The sequence below is a fragment of the Trachypithecus francoisi genome, unplaced genomic scaffold (genome assembly GCF_009764315.1).
Source record: "Trachypithecus francoisi isolate TF-2019V2 unplaced genomic scaffold, Tfra_2.0 Lachesis_group3, whole genome shotgun sequence".
Lineage (NCBI taxonomy): Eukaryota > Metazoa > Chordata > Mammalia > Primates > Cercopithecidae > Trachypithecus > Trachypithecus francoisi.
Genome location: NW_022681468.1, coordinates 145,328,734 through 145,341,044, shown reverse-complemented (window position 1 = coordinate 145,341,044; position 12,311 = coordinate 145,328,734). Strand labels below are relative to the sequence as shown.

At 42.5% G+C, this 12,311-nt stretch overlaps 1 protein-coding gene across 7 annotated transcripts in view; it reads left to right on the top strand.

Moving 5' to 3' along the window:
- The window catches only part of TRIM69 (tripartite motif containing 69), a 28,159-nt gene extending 24,659 nt beyond the window's left edge, over positions 1-3,500 (top strand). For all 7 annotated transcript variants that reach the window (XM_033190283.1, XM_033190282.1, XM_033190280.1 and 4 more), the window contains one exon: positions 2,902-3,500. In XM_033190283.1, coding sequence (XP_033046174.1) covers positions 2,902-3,443 — 542 coding nt within the window. In that variant the 3' untranslated portion in view covers positions 3,444-3,500. The remainder of the gene's footprint in view (positions 1-2,901) is intronic.
- Positions 3,501-12,311: the final 8,811 nt, after the last annotated feature.

Sequence of the window (12,311 nt, the reverse complement as noted above, 5' to 3'; positions counted from 1 at the left end):
TCAGATGTGGTGGTAAACATACAAGTATGATGAGCAGGAAAATGGCATGATCTCATTTATGATATGTATAGAATAGGGTGCAGATGGGCAAGAGGGGAAACAGAAGAGTAAAAAGCTATCGCAGTGGTTCCAGGCCAGTGATATTTCTGGAAGTAGTCAGAAGTGTTTGGGCACAAGATATATTTTGAAGGTGGAACTGACAGAACTTTTTGTTATACGAATACAGCAAGAGAAGGAAAGAGGACAAACAGCTGACTCATAGGAATCTTCAGAGTCAATGCAGGCTGAACTAGCTAGAGGTGTGTCAGAGGCTTAGCAAAGAGCGTAGACTGGGATTCCAAAAGGTTGCTAAAAAGTCTTTATGATACCTCCAAAGAAAACCTAGTCCTCACATCAGAAAGATTAACAACCCAAAGTGAATGGGGATATGTAAGCAGATAGGGATTTAGCCTATATGGAAAAATTTAAGATTCTTAATTCTTCAAAGCCTCTTGTTGGAAAGAGAAGTCCTTGGGATGATGGAAAAGACTCAAATTTTTCTGAGAAGATAGAGTTAGACTAGAGTTCATGACTAGCCTGGCCAACGTGGTGAAATCCTAAATTTTAGTCTCTACTAAAATTACAAAAAAATCACCTGAGCGTGGTGATGCATGCCTGTAATCCTAGCTACTCGGGAGGCTGAAGCAGGAGAATTGCTTAAATCCAGGAGGTGGAGGTTGCAGTGAGCCGAGGTTGTGCAACTGCACTCCAGCCTGGGGGACAGAGCAAGACTCTATCTCAAAAAATAAAAAAAAGGCCGGGCGCGGTGGCTCAAGCCTGTAATCCCAGCACTTTGGGAGGCCGAGATGGGCGGATCACGAGGTCAGGAGATCGAGACCATCCTGGCTAACACGGTGAAACCCCGTCTCTACTAAAAATACAAAAACTAGCCGGGCGAGATGGCGGGCGCCTGTAGTCCCAGCTACTGGGGAGGCTGAGGCAGGAGAATGGCGTAAACCCGGGAGGCGGAGCTTGCAGTGAGCTGAGATCCGGCCACTGCACTCCAGCCTGGGTGACAGAGCGAGACTCCGCCTCAAAAAAAAAATAAAATAAAATAAAAAATAAAAAATAAAAAATAAAAAAAAAAAAGAGAGAGAGAGAGAGAAAAAAAAAAACTAGATTGCTTTTGCTTCCAAGGATAAATAAATCCAATAACAACAAATGCATGAATGCAAACATATATGTATCTGTGTCCATGGTATGAACACACATAGATATTATGTCTTCTTTATCAAATTTCATGCCAAGGTCCAATGATCTCCCATTTGGAATTTGTATCATCCTCTTACTGGTCAGCTTTCAATCTCTCTTCATTTAGCGTATTCTTTTTTATGCTGCTGCCCTTTGAATTGTCTAAACCAATGCTTGTAAAATTATCTGTGATGAAGGGCCAATTTAAAAAGTCTCAATCTGTCATGGACTGATCGTTTTGTAGAATACAATATAAATTACTTGAAAAAGTAAAATTAAAAAAGGAAAGATTACAAAGTACAAGCCCAATTTTGTAATTATTAGATTCAACTGACATACAATTACTGTCAACTTATTATGAAGGTTTCTAAAAGTTTACTCTTAATTTCTATCTATCTTTGTCCCAGACTGTTAACCACATGGTATGTGGACCACGTTATGAGTAGCAATGATATAAACCACTCCAGATCTCAAAAATCTCATCATCTGTTAAACAAACATAAACCTCTCACTATTGTCCTCTAAACTCTGTACCAGTTAGTTCACTCTTGCCTGTGTCTAACAGGCAACCTCTTGTGTTCTCTTCCACACAAAGGACTATTTTTAATCTGTTTATTTCTTTCCGTCTGTTTATTCAAAACATCCTAAATACATCTCATATATATCACAACCGAATACTTACCTTCCTCAGAAAGCTTTTCTAGAACATCCTTACCTAATGTTTACCCCTTTGGCATTTGTATTTTCTTATATTTATTAGTACAGGTTTATATTATTTGTATTGTTTCCTTTAGTAGAGCATAAATTACTTCAGAGTGAATCCGGATTTTTACACTAAATATAAAAATGTCTAGAATATAGTAACATGGATACCCAAACAATAAAAAGCATGTAAGTGGCCAAGTGCGGTGGCTCATGTCTGTAATCTCAGTGCTTTGGGAGGCCGAGGCAGGTGGGTTACTTGAGGCCAGGAGTTCGAGGCCAGTCTAGCCAACACGGCGAAACCCTATCTCTACTAAAAAATTACAAAGGTGGCCGGGCGCGGTGGCTCAAGCCTGTAATCCCAGCACTTTGGGAGGCTGAGACGGGCGGATCACGAGGTCAGGAGATCGAGACCATCCTGGCGAACACGGTGAAACCCCGTCTCTACTAAAACTACAAAAACTAGCCGGGCGAGGTGGCGGGCGCCTGTAGTCCCAGCTACTCGGGAGGCTGAGGCAGGAGAATGGTGTAAACCCGGGAGGCGGAGCTTGCAGTGAGCTGAGATCCGGCCACTGCACTCCAGTCTGGGCGACAGAGCGAGACTCTGCCTCAAAAAAAAAAAAAAAAAAAACAAAAAAAAAAAAACAAAGGTTAGCCAGGTGTGGTGGTGCACACCTGTAATCCTGGCTACTTGGGGGGCTGAGGCATGAGAATTCCTTGAACCTAGGAAGTGGAGGTTGCAGTGAGCCGAGATCGCATTGCTGCACTCCAGCATGGGCAACAGAGTGTCTGTCTCAAAAAACAAAACAAAACAAAACAAAACAAAAAAGCATGTAAGTAATTTCTTGCCTAAGAGTCTGTGTATGGGGAGATAAAGTACTGTTGAATATGAAACACTATCTTTCACTATGGGAATTTGTGTTTACCCCCTTTTCTCCCATGCTCTGCTTTCTTTTATTTTCTTACTAGGCCTATCTCCACTAACTCTGGACCCTAAAACAGCTCACCCAAATCTGGTGCTCTCCAAAAACCAAACCAGCGTCTGGCATGGTGACATTAAGAAGGTAATGCCTGATGATCCAGAGAGGTTTGACTCAAGTGTGGCTGTGCTGGGCTCAAGAGGCTTCACCTCTGGAAAGTGGTACTGGGAAGTAGAAGTAGCAAAGAAGACAAAATGGACAGTTGGAGTCGTCAGAGAATCCATCATTCGGAAGGGCATCTGTCCTCTAACTCCTGAGCAAGGATTCTGGCTTTTAAGACTAAGGAACCAAACTGATCTAAAGGCTCTGGATTTGCCTTCTTGCAGTCTGACACTGACTAACAACCTCGACAAAGTGGGCATATACCTGGATTATGAAGGAGGGCAGGTGTCCTTCTACAATGCTAAAACCATGACTCACATTTACACCTTCAGTAACACTTTCATAGAGAAACTTTATCCCTACTTCTGCCCCTGCCTTAATGATGGTGGAGAGAATAAAGAACCAATGCACATTTTACATCCACAGTAATGAGTCATACTATTATACAAATTCAGAGTGTTATTAAAGAGGCATTGAAATATTTTACCAGTCTCACTGTCTCACTGGATTCTCTTCTCAATTTACGGGGAACTACGGAATAATGAAAAGAGGATGCACAAATCAAATTCCATTCTTTCAGTATCCTAAATGGATTTCACTGGAGCCTTTCAAGATATCATTCTTCTCTGGGGTCTTTCATGACACAGGAACCACTCTCATGAGAGTGATCATCATGCTACTGTTACTGGAGCAAACTGCAACTTGAGTTTGTGATGTTTGGGAACCCTTTTCAAATATCCCCAGAAATTATCATGCTGTCATATTTTCCAGCATAATGACCCTTAGCAGATGAATTTTCAGGAGTTCACTCTTCTTACTATTTAATTATTTTTTGATATCCATTTTCATCTTATTTCTTTTTTTAGAACTTACTGCTGTAATTTTATTTTATTTTATTTTTTTGAGACAGAGTCTTGCTGTGTTGCCTAGGTTGGAGTGCAGTGGCATGATCATGGCTCACTGTAGCCTCAACCTCCTGGGCTCAAGCAATCCTACCTCAGACCCTGAGTAGCTGGGACTATAGGTACACACCACTACAAGTAGAGATGGGGTTTCACCATGTTGCCCAGGCTTTTCTGGAACTCTTGGGCTCAAGAGATCCTCATGCCTCAGCCTTCCAAAGTGTTGGAATTATAGGTGTGAGCTACCATGCCTGTCCTATAATTTTAAACCATGCTCCACAGGCTTAAATAAAAAAGTAGGAAATGATCTGGGCTAGTTTATAATCTTGCCTTGAATTCTCTCAAGATACATTTTTGTCTAACAAATCTGTGATTCTTTCCCTTCCTTTCTCAGTTCCATTTCTCTGCTTTATCTATCTGCAGGAGACATGCATATATATGCAGTCTGAAAGATGGGGTCTCATTATGTTGCCTAGGCTAGTCTTGAATTCCTGACCTCAAGCATCCTTCCACCTTGATCTCCCAAAGTTCTAGGATTACAGATGTGAGTCACCACACCCTACCTCCATCTACTTTTGACTACATCCTTTTTCATCATTCCTGCCTATAATTTAAGTAGTATTTTGCATCTTGTTTTCTCCAATATACTCCTCCTTGAGCTTGTTCCAAGTCTAAAATTCTCAACATCATTGATCTCAGCAGTACTCTTGATTGATTGTCCCTATTTCCTTTCTTTGGAAGTCCTCACCTAAATGGGCTTTATTCTCGATAGCTGACAGTTTTAGGGGGACTTTTTAGGACCTTCAGCATTGGTCCTCTAAAATTATAATTAGCACAGTTTTTGTTTTATTTGGGGGGTCAGGGCAAAAACTTAAATGTGTGTACGTGAAAAATAATGCAAATGCTATGGGCAATATTCATGTAGTTTGTTATATACAATATGCATACATTTACAACCGATTTGGATATACAGCCATAACAGGATTAAGACTACATTTAAGAAATTGTCTTTTTTTTTTTTTTATGAATTCACTTCAATCAGAACGTAGTAAGAACATGTTTTGTGCCTGGAATCTTGCGTCTTAAAGGGTATAAAAGCAGCATAAAAAGAAAAAGAACGGCATGCCAATAGAAAGTAATCTGAGTAAAAATTTACTTCTAAGGTATAAAAAGTTACAGCTGAAATATATTATTAATATTTTTTAAGACAAGGTCTTACTCTGTCACCCGGGCTGGAGTCCAGTGGCATGAACATGGCTCATTGCAGCCTGGGACTCTTGGGTCCTCCTACCTCAGCCTCTCAAGTAGCTAGGATTATAGGTGCCGGCAACTAGGCCCAACTAAATTTTTATTTTTAGTCGAGACAAGATCTCGCTATGTTGCCCAGGCTTGAAATATATTATTCTTAAGATACAATGGTTCTTAACTCTGGATACACATTAGGTTCCTGAAGGAGGCTTTAAAAAAATTTAGATGCCTGGACTCCAGCCAAGACCAATCAAGTAAAGATCTCCAGCAAGTGAAACCCTGCTAGAATGCCAGTGTACAGTGGCTACAGGCCACTAGTTCCTAAAAGCTCTCAGGCGATTCTAATGTGTGGCTGGGGCAGACAGCCACTGAACTAAAGCAACATGTTTTATTTATGTATTTATTTTTACTTAAATTTTTTTTTCCTACAAGTTATTGGGGTATAGGCGGTATTTGGTTACATGAGTAAGTTCTTTAGTGGTGATTTGTGAGATTTTGGTGCACCCATCACCTGAGCAGTGTACACTGCATCATATTTGTAGTCTTTTACCCCTCGCCCCCCTCCTACTCTTCCCTCCAAGTCCCCAAAGTCCATTGTATCATTCTTAAGCTTTTGCATCCTCATAGCCTAGCTTGCACATATCAGTGAGGACATACAATGTTTGGTTTTCCATTCCTGAGTTACTTCACTTAGAATAACAGTCTACAATCTCATCGAGGTCACTGCAAATGCCGTTAATTCATTCCTTTCTATGGCTGAATAATATTCCAGTGTATAAACATATCACAGTTTCTTTATCTACTCTTTGATTAATGGGCATTTGGGTTGGTTCCATGATTTTGTGTCCGGAGCCATGAGGCCTGGAATTAGCCGACCTCTGTTGCTTGATCTCCGCAAAGCGGAGACAGGACGGCACATTCCCGGGTTCTTTATTTACAAACCCTTCCCGCGCGCGCCTAAGTTTTTCCCGCGCACGCCAAAACTGTTGCCGCGCGCGCCCAAAGCTTTCCTCGCGCACGCCTAAGTTTTTCCCGGGCACGCCTAAACTGTTCCCGCACGCGCCAACCTTTCCCGCACGCGCGTAAACATTTTCCCGCCCAGGAAGATATGCAGTCTAGGGCGCAGGCGCGGTCCCGCGCCCGGGAACAGTACAAACCCATGGCGCATGCGCGATTGTAATTTGAGAAGACCCGGCCCCCCGTCACCGCCCTGGCCCAACCTCTTCCCCTGCCAGCCTATATAAGGCATGACCCTGCATTCAATAAACGAGACTTGATCAGGCTACTTGTCTTGTCTCCATTTCTTGTGTTTTCTTGTCTCCTCCATTCCCACTCCCCCTTCCAGGGCCCGTTCAACTGTCCTGCGGGTCGGGACATCTGGCGCCCGAACAGGGACCTGGACGGGGGGAAAAGTGAGGAAGAAAGCACTAAAGTCGGCCGAAAGTGAAAGTGGAAGAAATTCCTCTGGACGTCGCGGGAGCCTGCTGCGTTGGAACCAGAGGTGAGTAATAGTGTCTGATTATGGGACAAGAATTAAGCCAGCATCAGATTTATGTAGGGCAATTAAAAGAGGCTTTAAAAACACAAGGAGTAAAGGTTAAAAGTAATGATTTGTTTAAATTTTTTGATTTTGTAAAAGAAACCTGCCCTTGGTTTCCACAAGAGGGGACCATAGGCCGGGTGCGGTGGCTCAAGCCTGTAATCCCAGCACTTTGGGAGGCCGAGACGGGCGGATCACGAGGTCAGGAGATCGAGACCATCCTGGCTAACACAGTGAAACCCCGTCTCTACTAAAAATACAAAAAACTAGCCGGGCGAGGTGGCAGGTGCCTGTAGTCCCAGCTACTCGGGAGGCTGAGGCAGGAGAATGGCGTGAACCCGGGAGGCAGAGCTTGCAGTGAGCTGAGATCCGGCCACTGCACTCCAGCCCGGGCGACAGAGCGAGACTCCGCCTCAAAAAAAAAAAAAAAAGAGGGGACCATTGACGTAAAGAGGTGGCGTAGAGTGGGAGATTGTTTTCAAGATTATTATAGTACTTTTGGACCAGAAAAGGTCCCGGTGACAGCTTTTTCTTATTGGAATCTAATCAGAGATATAATAGATAAAAAGGAAAAAGAAAAAGATCCTGAGGTAATGGCGGTGGTTACTCAGACTGAGGAAATATTAAGAGGCAGTTCCCAAACGACCTCGAAAAATCCATACCTAATAAAGAAATAGACCTTATATCGCTACAAAGTGACGAGGAAGAGGCTGGGGTCCCCTCAATAACAAACATAGAAACATCAAATAAGGAAAAGGCTAAAAATACCCAGTTTTACCTACAACTAATGAAAGCAAAAGTAAAAATAACCTTAACCCTTCAGAAGTAAACTGGGATAATTTAGAGGAAGAGGCAGCAAAATATCATAATTCTGACTGGCCACAAACTCTTACTTATCCCCCTCCCTATAATAAGGCTTCTGCCCCCACAGTTATGGCAGTAATAGACCCAAAAGAGGAGCTTAGAGAAAAAATTGCACAACTTGAAGAGCAAATAAAGCTCGAAGAACTACATCAGTCTTTAATCACTAGATTGCAGAAATTAAGGACAGGAAGTGAGAGCGTTCAATACCCTAAAGGAATAGAGAAACACTCTCACCCTCAGAGACCTGGACAGCATGTCCCAAAAGGAAGGTCACTTGGTAGTAGGGATAGGGAGGATTCCTCTCCTCGAGATGTTTTTCCAGTAACGGAAACTACAGATGCGCAGGGCCGAGCCTGGAGACACCACAATGGTTTTGAATTTACTGTAATAAAAGAACTAAAAACTGCTGTCTCGCAATACGGAGCTACTGCCCCGTACACCCTGGCCATAGTCGAATCTGTGGCCGAAAATTGGCTCACTCCCATAGATTGGAATACCTTAGTTAGAGCAGTTCTTTCTGGAGGCGACCATCTGATTTGGAAGTCAGAATTTGATGAGAATTGTAGAGATACGGCCAAGAAAAACCAACAAGCCGGAAATGGTTGGGATTTTGATATGCTAATTGGCTCGGGTAATTACACAGAAACCGATGCTCAGATGCAGTACGATCCTGGACTGTTTTCTCAAATCCAAGCAGCGGCTACCAAAGCCTGGAGAAAACTTCCTGTTAAAGGGGATCCAGGAGCCTCGCTCACGGGGGTCAAACAAGGACCTGATGAGCCATTTGCAGACTTTGTACATAGACTTTTAACCACGGCCAGCAGAATATTTGGAAATGCCGAGGCAGGGGTGGATTATGTAAAACAGCTAGCTTACGAAAACGCTAACCCGGCTTGTCAGGCAGCAATCAGACCTTATAGAAAGAAAACAGACTTAACAGGCTACATCCGCCTCTGTTCAGACATAGGGCCCTCATATCAGCAGGGCTTGGCTATGGCTGCTGCCTTTAGTGGACAAACCGTAAAAGACTTCCTCGCTAGTAAGAATAAGAATAGCAGGGGGTGCTTTAAGTGTGGAAAAATGGGACACTTCGCTAGGGATTGTAAGGGAGAACTAGCTAAGACCTTAGAGGCAAAAGCTCCAGGCCTCTGCCCTAGGTGTAAAAGAGGAAAACATTGGTCCAACGAATGTAAATCTAAAACTGACAATCAAGGAAATCCCCTAACACCTCAACAGGGAAACGGATTGAGGGGCCGGCCCCAGGCCCCGAAACAAGCTTATGGGGTGGTCAGTTTTGTACCAACCAACCACAATCCATTTCACAGCTTAGTAGAGCAACCCCAGGAAGCGCAGGATTGGACCTCTGTTCCACCTCCCACATAGTATTAACCCCTGAAATGGGACCCCAGGCCCTAAGTACGGGTATATATGGGCCCCTACCCTCAAACATGTTTGGATTAATCCTAGGGAAAAGCAGCGTCACCATGAGAGGCCTACAGGTCTTTTCGGGAATAGTTGATAGTGATTATATAGGAGAGATCAAAATCATGGCCAAGGCTATTGACAACATCATTATCATTCCTCAAGGGGATAGAATAGCGCAGTTACTCCTGTTACCATCGCTAAAAACAGCTAATAAAGTGCAATCGCCCCTAAGAGGAAAGGGAGGAATCGGATCCTCAGACATCTACTGGGTACAGCCCATTACTAATCAAAAACCCTCTCTCACCTTGTGGCTGGACGGCAAGTTATTTACAGGACTGATAGACACAGGGGCCGACGTAACAATATTAAACAGCAAGATTGGCCCGCCAGCTGGCCCACTTCAGAGACCTTAACACATTTACGAGGAATCGGGCAAAGTAGTAACCCTAGACAAAGTTCCAAATATCTCACCTGGAGAGATCAAGAAAGTAATTCCGGTCTCATTAAGCCATTTGTTATCCCTGATTTGCCTGTTAACCTTTGGGGTAGAGATCTTCTCTCCCAAATGAGGGTCATGATGGTAGCCCAAATGATAGTCACTACACAAATGTTGGCTCAGGGCTACCACCCTGGGAAAGGGTTAGGAAGAAGAGAAGATGGCATTTTGCAGCCAATCCCAGCCATAGGAAAATTAGATAAAAGGGGGCTTGGAAATTTTTAACCGTGGCCATTGACATGCCTGCACCCCAAAAATTTGCTGATCCAATCACTTGGAAGTCAGATGAACCCGTTTGGGTTGATCAATGGCCACTAACCAATGAGAAGCTTGCTGCTGCCCAACAGCTAGTGCAGGAACAATTAGAGGCAGGACACATTATAGAAAGCAACTCTCCTTGGAACACCCCCATATTTGTCATAAAAAAGAAATCCGGAAAGTGGAGACTCTTACAAGATTTAAGAGCAGTAAATGCTACTATGGTCCTTATGGGCGCCTTACAGCCAGGGCTACCTTCTCCAGTTGCAATCCCTCAAAGATATTTTAAAATCATTATAGATCTTAAAGACTGTTTCTTTACAATACCTTTACATCCTACTGACCAAAAACGATTCGCCTTTAGCTTACCATCTATAAATTTCAAAGAACCAATGAAGCGATACCAATGGAAAGTGTTACCTGAAGGTATGGCCAACAGTCCCACCTTGTGTCAAAAATATGTGGCTACAGCCATACACTCAGTTAGAGAGACATGGAAACAAATGTATATTATACACTATATGGATGACATTCTTATAGCAGGACAAGTAGGAGAACAAGTCTTACAGTGTTTTGCCCAACTCAAACAGGAACTAACCACAGCGGGGTTACAAATAGCTCCAGAAAAAATACAACTACAAGACCCTTATACATATTTAGGTTTTCAAATAAATGGACCTAAAATTACAAATCAAAAAGCCGTTATCCGTAAAGATCAGTTACAAACCCTCAATGATTTCCAAAAGCTCCTTGGAGACATAAATTGGCTTCGACCCTACTTAAAACTCACCACAGGAGACTTAAAACCCTTATTTGACACCCTGAGAGGTGACCCCAACCCTAAGTCCCTTAGGTCGTTATCAAAAGAAGCTCTTTTATCACTTAATAGGGTAGAGATGGCCATTGCTGAACAATTTGTTACTAACATAGACTATTCACAGCCATTAATCCTTTTAATATTTAACACAACACTAACACCTACTGGTTTATTCTGGCAAAATAACCCTATTATGTGGGTCCACTTGCCTTCATCACCCAAAAAGGTATTACTCCCTTATTATGATGCCATAGCAGATTTAATTATTCTAGGTAGAGACAATAGCAAAAAATATTTTGGAATTGAACCCTCTATGATCATACAACCTTATTCTAAGCCACAAATCCATTGGTTGATGCTAAATACTGAAATGTGGCCAATTGCTTGCGCCTCTTATGCCGGTAACTTAGATAACCATTACCCGCCAAACAAGCTTATTCAATTTTGTAAGCTACATGCTTTTGTCTTCCCTCATGTCACCAGTAAAACACCTTTAGACAATGCCTTATTAGTATTCACTGATGGTCATCCACAGGAACTGCTGCATATACCTTTGCAGACACCACTGTTAAATTCAAAACCAGCCATACTTCAGCTCAGCTAGTAGAATTGCAGGCCCTAATCGCAGTGCTGTCAGCCTTCCCTAATCAGGCTCTTAATATTTATACTGACAGTGCATATTTAGCTCACTCAATACCTTACTTGAGACCGTAGCACAAATCAAACATGTGTCAGACACAGCCAAGTTATTTTTACAATGCCAACAATTAATACATGACAGATCAACACCTTTCTTTCTTGGACATATTAGAGCTCATTCAGGACTACCAGGACCTCTATCCCAGGGCAACCAACTGGCTGATATGGCAACCAAGATAGTAGCCATAGCTACAAATACAAACCTAGCCCAAGCACAGGCTATTCATGCCTTACACCATCTTAATGCTCAAACTTTGAGACTGATGTTTAAGATAACTAGAGAACAAGCAAGACAAATAGTTAAACAATGTCAGACCTGTATAACATACCTGCCAGTCCCTCACTTAGGAATTAACCCAAGAGGACTAGTTCCCAACATGATCTGGCAAATGGATGTCACTCATTATTCAGAATTCGGTAACTTAAAATACTCCATGTATGTATAGATACATTTAGTGGATTTATACTGGCCACCTACAAACAGGCGAAGCTACCAAGCATGTTATAGCTCATTTACTACACTGTTTCTCCATAGTTGGAAAGCCTAAACAACTAAAAACAGACAATGGTCCTGGCTATACATCCAAAGCCTTCCAAGACTTCTGTCTTAAATTACAAATAAAACACATTACTGGAATTCCCTATAACCCTCAAGGACAAGGAATAGTTGAAAGAGCACACCTATCCTTAAAAACCACCATTGACAAAATAAAAAAGGGAGCATGGTACCCTACTAAGGGCACCCCTAGAAATATCCTTAATCACACACTTTTTATTTTAAATTTTTTACATTTGGACAACCTGAACAGATCAGCAGCCGATCGATTTTGGCATTCTGAGTCCAAAAAACAATTTGCCATGGTTAAGTGGAAAGACCCCTTAGACAACACATGGCATGGTCCAGACCCAGTGTTAATCCGGGGAAGAGGCTCAGTTTGTGTTTTTTCTCAAACTCATGATGCAGCCAGATGGCTACCAGAGTGACTGGTAAGACAGGTACCTAACAATAACCAATCCAGGGAGTAATTTTCTCCCTGAGAATACTCTT